The sequence below is a fragment of the Equus caballus genome, chromosome 10, assembly GCF_041296265.1.
Source record: "Equus caballus isolate H_3958 breed thoroughbred chromosome 10, TB-T2T, whole genome shotgun sequence".
NCBI classification, from domain to species: Eukaryota; Metazoa; Chordata; class Mammalia; order Perissodactyla; family Equidae; genus Equus; species Equus caballus.
The window spans coordinates 23,708,202-23,727,299 of NC_091693.1; the positions used below are offsets into that span (position 1 = coordinate 23,708,202).

General features: G+C 56.2%; 1 protein-coding gene across 2 annotated transcripts; it reads left to right on the top strand.

Moving 5' to 3' along the window:
* Nucleotides 1–67: 67 nt before the first annotated feature.
* Nucleotides 68–15,920, top strand: PRPF31 (pre-mRNA processing factor 31). Of its 2 annotated transcripts, XM_001488065.7 has the most exons (14): nt 68–198; nt 2,489–2,673; nt 2,780–2,840; nt 4,978–5,061; nt 5,688–5,785; nt 6,730–6,836; nt 7,875–8,044; nt 10,117–10,274; nt 11,519–11,608; nt 13,293–13,420; nt 13,516–13,588; nt 14,022–14,150; nt 14,240–14,338; nt 15,518–15,920. In XM_001488065.7, exons 2-14 carry the CDS (start codon nt 2,497–2,499, stop codon nt 15,641–15,643), a joined length of 1,500 nt encoding a protein of 499 aa, XP_001488115.1. In that variant the 5' UTR covers nt 68–198; nt 2,489–2,496; the 3' UTR covers nt 15,644–15,920. The 2 variants fall into 2 exon arrangements, with proteins under 2 accessions (XP_001488115.1, XP_070079360.1); XM_070223259.1 differs by lacking the exon at nt 13,293–13,420.
* The last annotated feature ends 3,178 nt before the right edge of the window (nt 15,921–19,098 follow it).

Genomic DNA, 19,098 nt, shown 5'->3' on the forward strand with positions numbered 1-19,098 from the left:
GCGGCTCACCCCTTCTCAGCCTAGCGGCATGTGCTAATAAAGTTGTTGTTCCAAACGCGGCCAGGAACGTCGCGGGGCGAGGACCAATCAGAGTGCGGCTTTGCCTGCGTAACGGCGCGAATGTGAGACGTCATCCGTGAGCGTCGACTGCTGTAGGGAAGCTGGTTTCTTAGAAACGGTGGTGCGAAGAACGAAGAGGTGAGTGTGATGGAGACAAGGGAAGGGCTGGAGGCCGGGTTCCCGCGTCTGGGGGAGGCAGTGCGGAGGGAGGAAGGCGGGCTTTCGTAGACTGACTCCGCAGAGATCTTATATGCTCCTGCCGTGTCGGGGCTCTGGGGACATGGCAAGAGCAAAAATTGTTCCCTCTCCCCTTCGCGCTTCGCCTGGTGCCTTAGTCAAGTAATTACTTACCTAAAGAGTCAGAAATGCGTGAAGCGCCTTCGGGTGCACGCAGGGCCTGCGGGGGTGTGCACCGAGCACCCCGTGTCGTCTGGAGCGGGGTGCGTGGGTCGGGGATCTGCGATATGAGATGAGGCCTGAAGGCTGAGGCGGTGTGGAGCCAGGAAAGAGGGAGGGAAGCAGTTGGCAAGCGAAGGGTATGTGAGAAGGAGCCGCCGACAAGGGGGACAGTGGCGGAGGTGCGGCTGGAGAGGTTGGCCGGAATCAAGCGAGGTCATCGTGCCCACTCCGTGCCAAGGGGCCGCGCTGGGGATAGGGAGCAACGAACAAAACGGACACGGTCCCTGTTGTTACAGAAAATTTAGCTTAATGGGGAAGATGGGCATTAAACAAAATGTTAGAAAAGTAGAGGATCTTAGGGGTTGAGGCAAACTCAGTGGCTCGTAAGGTGTCTAACAGCGGGGCAGGATTAGTCTAGGGGTCAGAGAAGATCCATGATCTGAGGCATATTTATGACGCTACCCTGAGGGATGAAAAAAAAAAAACACATTCAGAGACCTGGAGAAAGGGAACTATAATGTGGTGGGTGTAAGTATTAGATAACATTGTTCATTTCCCCAATGTTTCTTGAATGTCTACTGTGTGCTAGATGTTCCGTTAGCTGGTGGGCGTATAGCAGTGAACAGACAGATGTGGTCCCTAGTTTTGCTTATAGTTTAGTGGGGGAACTGAAGAGAGAGCGTATGAAGAGATACTGGAGTCTTATATATGGGGAGCGATTTATGTTCTGTGAAAAAGGAAGAGTTCCTCTATTCAGAGAAAGAGGAGAGTTTTAGAGAAAGATCTGTGTGAGGTAAGGTAGGTGCATTTATGAGGAAAAGCTGTGTGATATAAAGGGGACATTGCATCTTCGGGAGAGAGGAGGATATGAGTGGAGATTGATCTCGTAGAGACAACTGGACATCCAGGGGTCTCAAACTGGCAGCACAAGGGCCCACTCTGTCCTGTAATCTGTTTGGTTTGGTCTGTGTCGTGGTGGTTTGTTTTGTTCTGGGTGTTATTTAAATTGCTCATTTAAATAATAAAAAGGAAACTTTTCAAACCAAGAGATTCCACATAAAAATTCTGAATTTCTTACTTCTCTTGAAAAAATTGAGAAAACCTGGCAACGTGGAGCCCACATTCCCACTGGCAAGGCGAGTCTGAAGCCGGGCACTGGCTACTCCTTTCCATTGGGCCTGATTCACGAGTTCTCCAGGCTCCACTCCTCCCTGCTGACCAGCCGTGCCTCACTTGGTTATGTCACCCCCTTAGCCTCTGGAGGCAGCCTCTGTTTTTATACATTAGAGGAGCGTGGTATGGAAGGGAAAGGAATGAGAAAGGGGATTTGTTTTATGGGGAGAGGAACAGAAACAGGAAAAGGGAGAAGTTTCTTATTTAAAAAAAAAAAAGCAGTGAGGGGATGGAGTGGTGGGGCTTGTACCCTGTTGAGTTGTGCTTCCCAGCCTTTGCCACTCCACGGGTCTCCCAGAAGATGCTAATATTTGTACAACCCCTGGGGTAGATGAGGAGGCTGCTCGTGGCCAGAGGTGATTGGCTTGGGGCCCAAGACTTAGGCCCCGCCTGGTTGCCCTGATGGCTGTGGAGATCAGTATTTTAGGATGTCTCTCACCCATTTGGGGCCCAACAACTAGGGAGGAGGGGCCTCTGTTACAGAGAAAAAAAGGGATGTGAGGAGAGGTCACATCTCATCAAGGGGAGGGTATATCTTTTAAGTCTTAGCAAGGTGGTGGCGAGAGGCGCATGCTGTTTCTTGTCCACTGAAGTGGGTGTGAGAAAGGTAGGTGGTGTGAGTGACGCCTGGAGACCTTCTGGTTCTGGGAGGTTTCTTCATGGATTCACTCAGGAGGTTTTCATTGAGCACCTATTGTGTGCCAGGCACAGTTAGGAGGTGGAGAAGAAATCAAATGACAATAGCTGTCCTTAAGGAGCCTGCACGCCCCGTAGGGTTGATCAGGGAGGACCGGGGCCTCCCGGGGGAGAAACCCCTCCCGGTACTGAGGGGGAACCCTGCTCTCCCTCCCCACAGGCCTCGGGATGTCTCTGGCAGACGAGCTCCTGGCTGACCTTGAGGAGGCGGCAGAAGAGGAGGAAGGAGGAAGCTATGGCGAAGAAGAAGAGGAGCCGGCGATCGAGGACGTGCAGGAGGAGACGCAGCTGGATCTTTCCGGGGATTCGGTCAAGAGCATTGCCAAGCTATGGGACAGCAAGATGGTGAGCGGGTTGTCAATGGGAGCCCCCAGGAGGGGCAATGAGAAGAAGAAATGGCTCTTCTTTCTGAAGAGTGCTGGGTTCTCACTCCCCTGTCCTTCCCGAACAGTTTGCTGAGATCATGATGAAGATCGAGGAGTATATCAGCAAGCAAGCCAAAGCCTCGGAAGGTACCTTCTCCCCTCCCACACGCCCTCGCCTGCCCCGCTCTTCTCCGGCCAGGCTCCTGGGCTCTTTGCTGCTGCAGCCTTGGAAGTTGGGTCTGTCTCTCAGCCTTTTCCAGAGCTTCTCCTCTTCCATCCCAACCCAGTCCCCTTCTCCGGCTAAAATGACATTGCATTATAAAGCCGACACTCCTCGAGTTCTTGCTCTGTGCTGAGCCCTCACTAATTGTGATGGGACTTGTCTCACAGCATCCCAAACGGCAGTGAGTCACGTGACCAGTTCCAGGGGTTTTGCCACGTCTGTAAACCACTTGTCTTATTACTTAGTTCACGTTTTCTTTGAATCAATGTGCTTTTTTCCTTCAATTTACCTAAGAAGGAGAGTTGTCGCTGCTGTGAATGGAAAGCTGATATCGTTTGCTGCATAGAAAGTAACCATAAAAACACACAATTACTAAAGCCTCACCTGAGGTTTCTTCTCACTTCCAACTGTGGGGAGCTCTGGGTTATCTCTAGAATGTTCACCTCCAAGAGGATGATCCTGTTAAGGCTGGGCTCTCAGATGCAGTTGTCCACAGCAGGAAGCCACGGGAGCTGTCGGGCGCAGGAGTGGTGTGGTCAGAGCAGTGTCAGGGAGCCGCACTCATTCCTTCCTTCTTTAAAGTGTTCTTGAGGCACCCTGGGGGCCAGGCCCTTGTGGGCTCAGCCGTGGTCCCTGCTCTCAGAATGCAGAGGGTGTGGTGGAGCCAACAGGCCAGGTCCCAGACAGTTAGTGGCGGGTGGTGCCCCTGGGATGGAGGGAGCTCAGGACACTCTGGAGCTGCAGGAGGGCCCGCCGACCCTGCCTCAGGGGTCAGGGAAGCACTGATACCTGAACTGGAGCTTGAAGCATGAATACACACACCAGGCTGAGAACAGGGGGGCATGTGCCCAGGGAAAGAGAGCTGCCTGTGCAAAGCCTCGAGCATCCGGAGTGACAGGGAGGCCGAAGAAGGTGCCAGATCTGGCAGGGTTTCGAATGTCAGGCTGGGGAGAGTGCCGTGGGGAGCCATAAAAGTGACATTTCCTGATGACCCAATCCACCCAGTGTCTAGTGGGGAAGGTGGACACAAAATGTCTCAGAACTGGATGTCAATTGTGTCTGATGGACACGGCAGGAGTGCCCAAGGCACAGAGGAGACATCTGACCCTCCTGAGAGGTGGGGGAGGACTCAGGCACCGTCTGAGTCTTGAGGACATAGAGGCATCTGAGCATCAGGGTTAAGAACACGGGCTCTGGCGTAACATCTGAGGTCTGCCATCTGCTGGCTCTGTGACATCAAGCTATGTCCTTTCATGTCTTTCTCTGCAAAATTGGTCTAATTTAACACCCACCTCGCTGGGTGATGTGGATAAAATAAGTTAATACCTGTAGGGCACTTGGACCAGTGTCTGATGCATGGTAAGTCCTCTGTGTGTCAGCCTTGGCGACTACTGCATGTGAAAATACCGTCATCATCACTGTTGTGATTATTATTACTGTTAAAGCCTGAAGAGAAGTTTTCCAGAAACAAATTTAGAAAGGGACGCACCAGGAAAAGGGGACAGCATGTGCAAAGGCCGAGAGCAGTGAAGCAGCCCTGAGTGTTCAGGGCTCTGTAATCAGTCTTTCATGGCTGTAATGTAATAAGACAAGGGCGTGGTGGTGGGAGGATGGGGCTGGGAAGGTGGGGAGACCAGACTGGATTTGGCGAGTCAGCCAATATCCACAGAGCAACTCCCACGTGCCGGGTGCCATTCTGGGCACCGAGGGTGCAGTCGTGGGAAACAGGCACAGTACTTGTCCTCATGGGGCTTCTGGGAGGTCTTCCATCCTCAGTCAGGGGAGCTTGGCCATTAGCCTTAGGGACGTGGGAGCCCCGGGAGGGTTTAGTTCCAGGGAGAGATGGGGTCAAGTCTAGACTGGCCTGGAGGCCAGCCTGGAAGGAGAGAGGCAGGAAGTTTGCAGACATAAACCCCTCCTCTCGCTGATTCTTCAGCCCCTCCTCCTGCTCCCCTCCAGGCACCTCCCCAGCCTCCCCTAGCTCTGGGGCTTGGGACGGTGTGGGGTCAGTGGGGCGGGTGCTTAGCCACACTCACACCAGGCTGTTTCTTACCTGCACAGTGATGGGACCAGTGGAGGCGGCCCCTGAATACCGTGTCATTGTGGATGCCAACAACCTAACTGTGGAGATCGAGAACGAGCTGAGTGAGTGCTGGGAAGGGCAAGCAGAGATGACCCTGCCTGGTGTCCTTCACACCCTCCTCCCATCCCCAAGGAAGGGACAGGCAGGATCCTGGGCTGCCTTCCCCACTGTCCTTTCCCAGGGTCCTGCCCCCAAGCCCTTTATATTAGTTTGAATCCACGTTCAGCTGCTGTAACAGAGTGGCTTAAATAAGAAGGAAGTGTATTTTCCTCTCGTATGAAAGCCTGGATGAGGGGTCCAGGCCTGGTGTAGCAGCCTCTGGTGCCCAGGCTCTTTCTGTCTTGTTGATCTGCCGCCTGTTTCATGGTGCAAGGTGACTGCCCTCCACCAGCCATCACCCCCACATCCCCACCAGCAAAACGGGGGAGAGAAGAGGAGGGCACAGTTCTCTTCAAGGGGGTGACGTGAGAGTTGCACATGTCACCTCAGCTCACATCCTGTAGACCAGAACCAACTCATGTGGCCTCATCCAGGAGTAAGGGCAGCCAGGAAACGGAGCCCTCATGGCGGGTGTCCGTGCACCCAGCTAAAGCTCGGTGGTTTGGTTACTAAAGGAAGAGGGGAAACGGCTGCTGGGGCAAGACTCTGCCTGCCCCTCATCAGACACTCCCGTCTCTGTTCTCCTCAGACATCATCCATAAGTTCATCCGGGATAAGTACTCGAAGCGATTCCCCGAGCTGGAGTCCCTGGTCCCCAACGCCCTGGATTACATCCGCACCGTCAAGGCAAGTGGAGACACGTGGGTGCCTGGGAAGAACGGAGGCTTCTCCACGCCGCTCGTGTGAAGGCGGGCAGGGCCCTGCTGTCGGACCCCTAGGCTAATGGGAAAGGCTCCCCTTGCTCGGCTTTTGGCTCGAGACAGGTGGGCACAGCGAGCAGGTGAATGAACTGGAGTGAGCGAGCTGGAGGCTCCGGCTGCTTTCTGCTCCCTCTCGGAGTCTGGAGATAGTGGAGAAGGGTCTACCCAGCGTGGGAGAGATGGAGCCCAGAAAGAACATCCTCACGGCTCCCGCCCCACCCTCCACTCCCTCTCCTTCCCCACCTGGGTCTCCTGAGAGGGGCCTCAGCTTGTTGAGGCCAAGCAAGCAAGAGAGGGAGATGAGGGGGTGCCCTCTAGCACTCCTCCGGTGGTGGTTGGAGCAGCTGGTGTTTGAGCTGATCTGAAGGCTGACAGAGGGGCAGCCACACAGAGATTTGGGGGAAGAATCCTAAATGCTAAGACTCCGCAAGTGGTAATGAGCCCTGGTGCCTTCAAGAAACGAGAAGGGGAGTGAGGAGAGGAGCCGAGGGGTCGCTCACATCTGACCTCTAAGGCTCTGGGTCTTATGGGAAAGCCCGGGGGGGGGGGGTCAGGCGCAAGTGAAGGTGGGACACCAGCAAGGAGGCTCCCGTGTGACTCCAGGAGAAGGTGAGGAGGCAGCAGGGGATGTCCGTGTGGTCAGCAGGCCTGTCGAGGCAGTGGGTCCTCTGTGGCTGTCCATTCGCTTGGGTCTGTTTCCAGATCAGCCACCGCAGGCAGGCAGGGCTGACCCTTTGAGCAGTGACATTCAAAGTGACCACTTTGTACAGACCAGTGTCCCCAGAAGAGCCCTGAGTGGGTGCAGGAGCGAGAGAGAGTCCAGAGCCTTCCTGAGCCTCTGCCTGCCCGCTCTTGCCTTCTTACCCGCAGGAGCTGGGCAACAGCCTGGACAAGTGCAAGAACAATGAGAACCTGCAGCAGATTCTGACCAACGCCACCATCATGGTCGTTAGCGTCACCGCCTCCACCACCCAGGGGTGCGTACATAGCAGGGAGAGGGCGCTGTGGCCCACCTCAGGCCCAACTAACAGCAGACGATGATCTTAGGGTCCCAGTGGTACAGATGTCAGCCTAAGGCAGACAGTTCATTTCAATTCCACACGTTTGATCAGCACTTCCTGCGAGCCAGGCACCATACTGGACTCGGGCATCCCCAGTCAGGAAGCAGCCTTCCCCGACCAGTAGCCTGTAGTCTTGAAGGCTGAGGCAGAGGGCGAGCCCGTGATTAGAGGTGTTTATCTCTGGTGTGTCGTCCCCTGGCTAGAAGGAAAGCATCTGTGAAGGCAGGGGCTTTGTTTAGCTCCCTCGGTCTCCCTGCACCCCTCTGGCTCCTGTGCCATGCCTAAGAGAAGGGGACATCTTTAAAGCCCAGAGCAGAGTCCTGTGGGATGGGGACCTCCCGAGGGCCGGCTTCCTGTTCGTTGAACAAACGCTGACGGAGCAGCGGGCACTGTTCTGAGGACAGGGCTTACAGAACCTAGCAAAGCAGAGGTGGCCGTGCTCCGCTCAAGCTCCTGTCTGGGAGGAAGCAGGTGCATACACGGGTCAGAGGCTGAGTGTCAGGATGCGTAGGGAGTGCCGAGTAGCGTGGGGCAGGAGGAGGGGCACCCACCTGGAGCAGGTCAGGGTGGCTTCCAGGAGGAGGTGAAACTCAGCCTCTGAGGGGAGCCATTGGGGCCGGCAAGGCTGAGACCTGAAGGCTGAGGAGGAGCTGCCACAGGGGGCTCAGGGGAGAGCATTTCAGGAAGAGGAAAGAGGTGTGAAGGCTGTGATGACACCCGGAGACCAGAGTAGGCAGGACAAGGCCCCCGCCAGGCCGATGAGGGTGGCGCTGCCTGAGAACTACGATTCCCAGCTGCCCTTGCTTCCGGGCCTCAGGACTTGTGGTTGTCTTGAAGTTGCACACACGTACATGCATGTGCACACACAGCTGGGAACACGGGGGCTCCCACGCCAGTCAGACAGGATCCCCAGGAGGGGCCAGCATCGTCCCACCTGCGTCCCCACCCCTGCAGGCAGCAGCTGTCGGAGGAGGAGCTGGAGCGGCTGGAGGAGGCCTGCGACATGGCGCTGGAGCTGAACGCCTCCAAGCACCGCATCTACGAGTACGTGGAGTCTCGGATGTCCTTCATCGCACCCAACCTCTCCATCATCATTGGAGCGTCCACGGCCGCCAAGATCATGGGTGAGGCCCCGGGACCACGGCAGAGGGGCATTCCGGACAGTGATGGTCCAGGGTCTGCAGATGGGCCATGCGCCCTTGGGGAGTCACATCTGCTTTCTGTAAGACAGGCTTTGGCCCCGGAGCCCGAGCACCATGTCCCCCTCGCACTCTCCCTGTCAACTCTCCTGGAGATCACAGGTTGGCCAGCCTGCTTTTTCCACAGACTCCGAGAAAGGATGATGGCCTTGACCTGGTCAGCCCCTGAGCCCCAGGAGAACCGAGGCCAGACAGGCTGTGAAGGAAAGAGGTAGCAGGGCCCGCGGAGAGGCCAGGAGGCTGGTGCTCCTCAGCCAGCATGTCCCGGCAGCTCCCAGCTCTGCCACGGACCCGCGGGCTGCCTGGCAATAGTAAAATTGGTTCTCTGAGCCTCAGTGTTCTCTGAAGACGGGGTGCTAGTCCTGGCAGTGTGTTAGGACGAAAGGGTGGGTCCCCAGAGCACCCCCTTGGGCTCCTGGCCCCTCCCCTGGAAGTGGACAGACGCTTCTGGGGGAGTTTGGTAAAGCAGCTGTGTTGGTTGGCTAGGGCTGTTGTAACAAATTACCAGGGACTTCAACAACCGAGCTTTATTCTCTCAGCCCTGGAGGCTGGAAGTCCAAGATCAAGGTGTTGGCGGGGTTGGTTCCTTCTGAGGCCTCCCTCCCGGCTTGCGTGTGGGTGTCTTCCCTGTGTCTTCACATGCTCTTCCATCTGCATCCTAATCCCCTCTTATAAGGCCATCAGTCAGATGGACCAGGGCCTATCCTATGATGTCATTTTATTTTAATCACCTCTTTAAAGACCTTGTGTCCAGGTACTGTCATATTCTGAGGTACAGGGGGGTTAGGACTCCAACATAAGAAGTTCGGGGGACACACCTCAGCCCATAACACAGCCTTGGGGGAAGGGGAGAAAGAGGCAGTGGTTTCAGGGCAGGAAAAACCGGGGTGTGGATCCTGCTTCCTCCCCTCGTTGACCCCACATCCTTGGGCAAGTGACTTCATGTGCCTCAGTTTCCCCAGTGGTGATTGGGGGATGTGCTCGTTTCCTACAGCTGCTGTTAACAAATGACCACAAACCAAGTAACATGAAGAACGCAATTTAGGATTGTACGGTTCTGCAGATCAGAGGGCCGCCGTGGGCCTCACTGGACTAAAAACCGCCGTGGGCCTCACTGGACTAAAATCAAGTGTGGACAGGCCTGCGTTCCATTTTGGAGGTCTAGGGAGGAATCTGTTCCCGTGGCTCTTCCAGCTTCTGGAGGCCGCCTGCATCCCTTGGCTTGTGTCCCTGTCATCAGTCTTTAAAGTCTCCTTTCTCACATCACTCTGACTCTGCCTTTTTCTTCCACTTTTGAGGACTCGTGGTTAACTGAGCCTGCCTGGATCCTCCAGGATGATCTCCCCACTTTGAGATCTTTAGTTTAATCGTACCTGCCCAGTCTCTGGCTCTGTAAGCCGCTGTAGGCGCGGGTTTCGGGGTGATGGTGAACATCTGCGCGGGGCCGTTTCTCTGCTTCCTCACTGCTTATGACAGCTGTGGTGCTGGAGGCTTGTTTTAAGGATTCGTTGGTCTGATGAGACAGTGTAGTCCTTACAAACACCAAGCACGGGGCTTAGCACCCAGCAGACCCCATCAGAGGTGGGAGTATTCACCCGCAGCTCCTCTTCCTCTCCCCCGTGCCTGTAGACAGGCTCGCGGCAACCCGGAGGTGTTCACAGCCAGGCCCTGTTGTCAGGGTGCCTCTGGTGAGGTGAAAGCTGTTCTAATACATTCAGGTCGCAATCCCCAGGGCAGGGGCCATGCAGCTTTGCAGACTCTGCGGTCAGGTTTCTGTTGGGCCACTTGCTCACTGTGCACCCTCAGGCAAGTTGCTTCACTTCTCTGAGCCTCCTCCCAATTCCCCTCTGAAATGACACACGGCGCAACCTGGCAGGGCCACCTCAGGGATCCAGCTGGAAACTCATGTAAAGGTGTGCAGCACACGGTGAGCCCCCAGACAAACGCCCCGTGTTTCTTCTCACCTCCTGCCTCCCTCTCCCTCCCTCCCGCCGCAGGGGTGGCCGGTGGCCTGACCAACCTCTCCAAGATGCCCGCCTGCAACATCATGCTGCTCGGGGCCCAGCGCAAGACGCTGTCCGGCTTCTCGTCCACCTCCGTGCTGCCCCACACCGGCTACATCTACCACAGCGACATCGTGCAGTCCCTGCCCCCGGTGAGCCCCCTTCACCCCATGTCGTCGCCTTTGGCCCCCCAGCTCCCCAAGGACGGAGCCTTCTGCTGATTGGAAATAGCCTTATCTCAAGGGGCTGTGTGAGCCTGAGCAGGTGGCCCCCCACTCCTCGTTCCATCAGTCACAGCTGACGGTGTGGTCAGGAACCCGGAGGACGTGGTGGCACAGGGCGGAAGAACAAAGATGCTGGAGCAGGTGCTGGGTTGGGTTCCGGCAGCACCACTTGCCAGTTGGGCGACCTCAGGCAAGAGGCGCGAGCCCTGTGCCTCCGCCTGCCCGTCTGTAACGCGGGGAGAACCGAACTCATCCACGTGAAGCCCTTCAAATCAGGCCTCACGCCCGATGAGCAGTGTAAGGCCGGGGGTTCCCAAAGCCACCCTCGGGGGTAGTGACCTTCTGGAAGGGTTCATGGAACTCACTGAGAGCTGATCGTCTCAGGGCGATGGTTTGTCACAGCGAGAGGACCCAATAACATCAGCAGAGGGAGCAAGTGCAAGGGGCGGGGTCCAGAAATACCAAACGGAGCTTCCAGTCGTCCCGTCCCCGTGGAGTCAGGACACGTTACTCTCCAGCCGTGCACATGTGACAGTGCACAGGGAATCACCAGCCAGGCCTCACTGTTCAGTCTCTGCTGGGGCTCAGTTACATGGACATGACGGGTTTGCCTGGGTGGCCGACAGAGCCCATAACCCAAAGAACCCACCTGACATCACACGGTTACTGTCTGGCCCCCAGGCCACCAAAGGTCCCCACCCAGGGGCCGAGGGCCAAGGTTAGACCTCTCAGGGCAAGGTTAAATTCTTCACTACATGCAGCCACTGCTCACTTTATTATCATTATTATTGTGCGTTGAGACCTGTGGCCGTGGGTTTTACATGTACCTTTTTGGTCTTTCCCAGGACACGGGCCGCCTTCCTTTCAGGGCATATAACATGGTTTTCAGTCACACACACATGGATATTTTCTATTTTAATAATAACATACTTATTTTTAGTGTTTGATGATCTTTCATCTGTAGTACAATTAAGTTGTCTAGGCAAACCGGTTTAAGTTTTTGGAAAGTAGGTTGACAACACATTGATGATAATTCACTGCTAGGCTGTGTCATCTAGGGACGCACAGCATGAACGCGGAGATGCTGGTGGGCACAAGTGGAGACCGTGGGGGCTGGAGTTTCGGAAACTCTCAGTGATCTCATTGACCCCGCTCCCTTTCCATTGCTGCAGGATCTCCGGCGGAAAGCGGCCCGGCTGGTGGCTGCCAAGTGCACGCTGGCAGCCCGTGTGGACAGTTTCCACGAGAGCACGGAGGGGAAGGTGAGGGGCGGGCGGGTGTCTGTCCATGTGGGTCTGTGGTCTGTCTGGCGGAGAGCTGTCATCGGTGACCCACCGCACAGGAGCCCTGCCTTAACAGACAGCCCTGTGTCTGTCTCTGGGTCCCAGCGAAGCCAGCTTCCCTCTCCCCTGCTATACCAGTGTCCTGTCGCTGCTGCTTTAGCAAATTACCACACACCTAGTGTCTTAAAGCAGCCAGAGTTTGTCATCTTAGTCCTGTAGGTCAGAAGTCCACAGGGGTTTTACTGGGTTAAGTCAAAGTGTTGGCTGAGTTCGTTCCTTCTGGAGACTCCACGGGAGGATCCATGCCTGTGCCTCTTCCTGCTTCTAGAGGTGCCTGCTTGTGGCCCCTTCCTCCATCTTCCAAGCCAGCAGCGTAGCATCTCCCATCTCTCTCTGACTCCGCTCCTGTCTTCACATCTCCTTCTCTGACTCTTTGAAGGACCTGGCTAGGACACTGGGCCCACACTGATAATCTAAGATACTCTCCCCATCTCAAGGTCCTTAACCTGATCACATCTGCAGAGTCACTTTTGTCATGTGACAAACGGTGACATATTCACAAAGACCAGAGATTCGGACTTGCCTGCTGTACTTGGATCTGTCCCCTCTGCCAGCCCTTGTTTTCATTCAAGTAACAATCAGTTAATCTCTGTCTTCCTTGGCGGACCTGTTCCGTGACTGTAGATATGTTTTCTGTCCTGTGTAGTGGTGTTCAAGCACCCAGCCTGGCACAGTGTTCAGGGGTTCAGTTTCTCTGCCCCCTCTCACTCTCTTTGACCCTGGTCTCGATGCTGGGGGTACAGTAGTGAACAGCACAGACGAAAGCCCTGCCTCTGTGGCATTTACGTTCTAGTCAGAGATGGGGCGAGGGGACAACAGCAGGTAATCTGTAGTGTGTTCAGCAGTACTGAGTAAATAGATGCTAAGAAGAAAAATGAAGGGCATGAGTGGCAAGGGAGGTTAACCTCAGGGAGGGCTTCTCCCAGGAGGTGAAGGTTTAATGTAGACCTCAGTAAAGTTAGCGAGTCACATGGGTTCCCAGGGGAAGAATGTCCAGGGAGCGGGAACAGTCAGTGCAAAGGCCCTGGGGCCAAAGTGTGGCAAGCCCAGAGAGAGGAGGCTGGTGGGACCCGGGAAGATCATGTAGAGCCTTCTGTGCTGTGGGGAGAACTTGGCTTCAGCAAAGGTTCTGAGATGGGGGCTGATTTGGGGTCTTGCCTGAAGGCAGAGCCCGGTGGGTTTTGCAGGGTGCGAGAAACAACAGAATTGAGGCTGACTGACTCTCGGCCGCCCCAGTCACTGACCTGTGGAGAGCTAGGGCAGAAGGCTGAGGGGGCGCAGTTCTGGCTGCCCTGCTCACCTGAGGGCTCTTCACAGCCGTGTAAAGGAGACGGTTGTCTGTGGGGCACAGTGTTCAGAGGAGAGTCTGAGCCTGAGATACGAGTCTGGGGGTCATCAGGTCGCAGGTGGACCTTAAACCCGGAGAGCTGAAAGCGGACAAGATCCTCGGGGCCCAGGTGCAGGGGAGGCCCCAGGAGGAAGGAGTGAGCCCCAGGGTGGGAGCTCCGCTCATGCAGATGGAAGGACAGACGGACAGACAGGCGGGGCCCATGTCTGCTGCCCACGGGAGCAGCTTCAGCACCTTCCCCCACCCCCCGCCCAGGTGGGCTACGAATTGAAGGATGAGATCGAGCGCAAGTTCGACAAGTGGCAGGAACCGCCGCCTGTGAAGCAGGTGAAGCCGCTGCCCGCCCCCCTCGACGGGCAGCGCAAGAAGCGAGGCGGCCGCAGGTGGGGCCCTTGGGGACCAGCAGGGGCGAGAAGGGAGGGGAGGAGGCTCACACCCTCCCAGCTGACTCCCGGGTGCCCCTGTCCCCTGTCCCCAGGTACCGCAAGATGAAGGAGCGGCTGGGGCTCACGGAGATTCGGAAGCAGGCCAACCGCATGAGCTTTGGAGAGGTCAGCCCCCGATCCCTGGGCTGTGGAAGCTTGGGGCTCCTCTTCCTCACCAGGCCCTGCCCCTCTGTCCCCTGCTGCTTCCTTCCTCTCCATCCTCTGGCTCTTGCTCAGATCTGGAGCACCGCCCCAGCCTCCTCCTTGGTCTCCTGGCCTCCAGTCTCACCCCTCCCCATCCAGCCAGCCCCAAAGGGGTCTACCCAACACTTAGCGCCCGGGGTCCTTGTCTGGGCACCAAAGGCGGGTCAGGATCAGTCCCCTGCAGGCCTCCCTGCCTCGCCCTTCCCCGCTCCTCTTCCTACATTCTGCCCTGCCATCCTGCGCTTCCCCAGGCCTCACCCTGCCAGTCTCATTATCCGAACAGCATCCTACTAGTCCTGGGCTTCTAGCTGATCAAGGGGGTGGCTAACCCCAGGACATCTTCCCATCCCACCAGATCGAGGAGGATGCCTACCAGGAGGACCTGGGCTTCAGCCTGGGCCACCTGGGCAAGTCGGGCAGCGGGCGTGTGCGGCAGACGCAGGTGAACGAGGCCACCAAAGCCAGGATCTCCAAGACACTGCAGGTACGGGCCGGGCCTGGGTGGGCCAGGAGGGGTGCACGCTGGTGACAGAGCCCAGGTCACAGCCTGGATCTCCTCTCCCCGCCCCACAGCGGACCCTGCAGAAGCAGAGCGTGGTGTACGGCGGGAAGTCCACCATCCGCGACCGCTCCTCAGGGACCGCCTCCAGCGTGGCCTTCACCCCGCTCCAGGTACCTGCCCAGCCCCTGCCACTGCAGTCAGGGGGCTCTGCTCCCAGCCCTCTGAGTGGCCCTTGGGAAGCCCCTGCCCTACCTGGGCTTCGGCTGCTTCGCCTGTGAAACAGGCGCACGATAGAGCCCTCACACGGCTGTCTCGGTCGGCGCCCTGGTGAAGCACCTAGAGAGCATAGTGTGGTCCCTGGCACCCAGTGAAGTCAACAGGGACAGGCAGGAAACAGTCGTAGCCGCGAGCACGGGCCGGCTGTAGAATCCAGGAGACCAGTTCCTCTCCATGACCTTGAGCAGGCTCAACTCCTCTCTGAGGCTCCAGTTCCTCTCCTTCCAAATGGGGGTGTGGTTGGGGCAACCTCTGACCCCATGCAAGAAAGTTCATAGTTCATCCCAGCCCGGCCACTGAGGCACGGGATGGAGCGAGGATGAGTCACTGCATCTGTCCGTGCCTCCGTTTACTCACCCACAAAACAGGGTGAGCGTGTCCTGTGGTATCGTGAGGAATAATTGAGCTCATTCCTTTCCATCAGCAAGTGTCTCCTGAGCACCTGCTGAGTGCTGAGCACTGTTGTAGGCGTTGGGGCTAAAGCTGCAAACGAGACAGTAAGTCTCGTCCTCATGGAGCTCATGGGGCTCATGGGGCTCATGGGGCGGCAGGGGACGGATAAATAAGTGAGATACACAGTGTGCTGGGAGGTGGAAAGTGCCGGGGAGGAAGGAAGGGAGATAGAGAGCCACCAGGGAAGGCCTCTGCGAGGAGATGAGAATTACCAAATTTAAGATATTTTGAACAGGGCTGGCCATGTGGTGGCTCCCAGAGCTGGTCATTGTCATCAGTGGGGTTGGTGTGATTTGTTGATACCACAGGGACTCAGTTTCTTTATTCAGAAACCGAATGGAATCAGCTGTTCTCAAATGTTGGTGGGGAACTTGTTACAAATTCTGATGCCCAGGTCCTCCCCTCCACCCTGCCTCCGGGCCCACTGAGTCAGAATTTCCCAACGTTGGGGAGATTTGGGGACTAGAAACCTGTATTCTTGTCCACCTAGAGCCTGAGGACCATTGACAAGGGCCTGTGGGGCCCTGACATTTCAAGCTTCTCTTACTGGGGCAGGGGGGCTGTCATTAGGGGCCAGGCCATCTCCCAACCCCGTCATCCCGTCTCCCTCATCTGTCCAGGGCCTGGAGATTGTGAACCCACAAGCAGCCGAGAAGAAGGTGGCCGAGGCCAACCAGAAGTATTTCTCCAGCATGGCCGAGTTCCTCAAGGTCAAGGGCGAGAAGAGCGGCATCATGTCCACCTGAGGACCACAAGCTGGGCAGCCACCCACTGACGGGACACGAGGCCCTGCCATTCTGAAGGGGCCAGGTCAGGGCTGGGAGGTTCCGGCACGGAGAGCCACCCTGCTGTCGGCCCAGAGCCAGGACTGTCCAGGAGGCACGGGAGGAGGCCCGGCCCCCTAGCACCAAGGTTGCCACCTCCTTCGGGGGGCAGCGTGTCTTCTTCACACCTCATCTTTTTTATTTTAACTGGGAAAGGAGATAGTTTTGGAAAAAGTGTAATTAAATCACACTATTAGTATCTGTTCTTGGGGAGTGATTGTCAAATACCCAGGTGACTGGAGGACGAGAGCTACCAGGTTTGGGGGACAGAGTTTGTGCTCCCCTTCCAGGTGGTATCCGGGGGACCCTGTCATTCCCTCATCACGGGACCCCAGGAAGAGAAGAGCCCTCTCTGTCTCCAGGCCCCTCGGAGAACAGCAGTCGTTGACACCCAAGCAATGTGGCTGCTGAAAGCCCAGCCTGCCACGCAGCTGATGCCTGAGTGGTCGTGGCTTCCTAGGCGCGTGGCCTCCCCTTCCCAAGCCTCCAAACTTAGACCACGAGGCGCCTGTGAGGACGTGAAAGATGCCCAGGAGGCACCTAGCATGGGGCTCACCATCAGGGCCGGGGACTGGGCACTGTCGTTACTGCTATCCAGTGTTTGCTCTGTGCCCCCATTCCCCCTGGCGCGCCGAGCCCCGACTGGGTCGGAGGTGACAGGCTCCCTGCCCTGGTGGGGACTCGTTGCTGTAAAAGATCCTGCCAGGTTAGCGAGAGGAGGCCCCGGTCTGTCCTGGAAGTGGGGCTCAGCCAGGGCCTCCTTCCCTGTGGCTGAGAGGTGCAGGCTGAGGCGCATGTGGCCCGCAGACAGCTGGGGGAGAGGCCATCTGCAGGGGAACAGCGTGCACAGTCCCCGCACATAACACGAGACCCTGGTTACCCTACAGGGGTTAATTGAGGAAGAGTGCCGCCAGGGGCCCATCTACTCTGCTCAGAGCTGGGCTTCACAGTGACACCAAGGAGGAAGCCCAGGTCACTTAGCTGCGTGGTCACTGCTTCTCTTAGTTACTCAGGAGGCAGGTGCACAGAAAAGAACCCGCCCTGTGGGAGGGCACTCCCTCCAGCTCAAGCTCTCTCCTTGGGTCTCTCTCTGGCTCACTGGGTCCCACCTGAGCTCTCCCTCTGTCTGTTCCTCTCTCTGGGCCTCCCCTTGTCAGCACTCGGGGTGCCATGGTTCCATGTGTGTCTCTGGGGCCCAGTCCCTCCCTCAGCCCCGGGCCCTGTCTTGACCTCAGCGGCTGAGTCTGTCTCCCTCACGTCAAACAGTCTGCGCACCTGGGAGATTCCTTCTGACGGCCCAGTTACCCCAAGTCATGTAACTCTTTCCCCAAGTTTATCCCTGAGCCTTTAGATCAGCCCTGTTTAAAAATGACAGCCTTTGCTGGTCGCTGCTTATGGGTGTGCCGGGAAGGACCATCTGTCCACAGCGCTTCAGAATCCCCATCTCGCCTGGCCAGAGTGAATCTATGGGGGAGGGGGGACTTCAGGGAAGAATCTGCATCACCTGGCCTGCAGCCCTGCACCCTCTTAGAACGGAGACCCTCATAGTTTAAGATGCTTCAGAATTACCTGGAAGCCTTGTTAAAACAGGTTGCAGGGCCCAGAGTTTCTTACTCAGTTGGTCTATAGCCGGGCTCAGAATTGTGCATTTCTAACAAGCTCCCCGGTGATGAGTATGCTGCAGATTCAGGGACCACGCTTTGAGAGCCACTGCTCTAGAAAACTCTGTATCAGATTAGCTGCATGTTGGAATCATCTCAGGACTGAAAAATTCCTTAGGTCTGATTCCCATCCCTGGAAATTCTGATTTCATTGGTCTAGGGTAAGTCCTGAGTATCTGGATGTTTTTAAAGCCCCCCAGGTGATTTTCTTTCTTTCTTTCTTTCTTTCTTTTTTTGAGGAAGATTAGCCCTGAGCTGACATGTGCTGCCAATCTTCCTCTTTTTCTGAGGAAGACTGGCCCTGAGCTAACATCCGTGCCCATCTTCCTCTTTATATGTGGGACGCCTACCACAGCATGGCATGCCAAGCAGTGCCATGTCCGCACCCAGGATCTGCCAGGTGATTCTTAATGTGCAGCCAAGTTTGAGAACCTTGCTGATCACAGTGCAAACTGTGAACCATCAGCACCACCTGGGAGCTTGTTAGCAAGCAGAATCTGAGATCTCCTGGATCAGAATCTGCATTTCAACAAATCCCCAAGTGATTCCTGAGAAGTCTAAGAGGCACTGCCCCATCCAGGGACCACACCTTGAGTAGGAAGGCTCTAGATCAATAACTCTTAAACTCTAATGAGCACAGGGGTCACCCTGGAAGTCTGTGCAAGTGCAGACCCCTAGGCTACATGCTGCTCTCTGAGGACCTGAGAACGTTGCCCTTTTACAAGCATTCTTCCCTCCCTCGCCTGGGGCGATTCCGATGCAGTTCTCACGGTTATCTCCCTGGAATTTATCTGATTTTCCTCCACCTAGAGGAGATAGGCAGATCTGGCTTCCCATCTTGACCTTGTGACCCTGGGCAAATGCCTCACGGTTCATGAAAGCACCAATGCCTAGCAATCTTAACCACAAGTCATTCCGGCATCCATTCAGCAAATGGTAACAGTGCTTCCTGAGGATGCAAAATCCGGAGAGGGAGATTTGAATGATTACGAAAATGATGGTAGACGTGCAAAAGTAAATCTGAATGAACGGAGAGGGGGAGAGAGAATCTCATCTGTACCTTGTGCAGCGTCCTCACAACATCGAGGAAACAGAGGTGCAGAGGAGAGTTACTATCCCACGATCACGGTAACCAGTCAGACAGGACAAAAATTCCATGCCTCCATGGTGCTTCCCAATCAACTGGGTTATGCGTGGTGCCAGTGACTTGGGGCACTTTCTCCTACTTCCTTCCCTCCTTAAGCAAATACTGAGCCTCAGATATGTGCCACACACAGGCACTTGAAGACGATGCATGTGAGAGACGGCCTGGCGTGCCTGGCCTGGACACAAGGGATGCGGAAGGATGCGCGCACGTCCCAAACCTGCGTGCTGCTCCGTTTCACACGCTTTAGGAGCGGGTGCCACCCACTCGTTACGCTATTGGACGACCTGGGATGAATGATAACAGGGCCAACGAGGGGAAAGGGGTGGACCCTCTTGCCCAGCTCCTCCCCCTTGGCCCAAGAGCTGTTTTGATTGGCAGATGACTTCAGCTCGGCCCCCGCTTTGAAGTCACCTGTCTGTCTCCGATTAGGTACGCGGCCTTTAACGCCCACTCTCCATGCCTTCCTCCGCTTTCCCCACCCACTTCCAGGACCAACCAATGGCTTCAGGGAAGAACATTCCCCCATAACCAATTAAAAAGGCCTCCAAACTTGACGGACGACTTCCCGC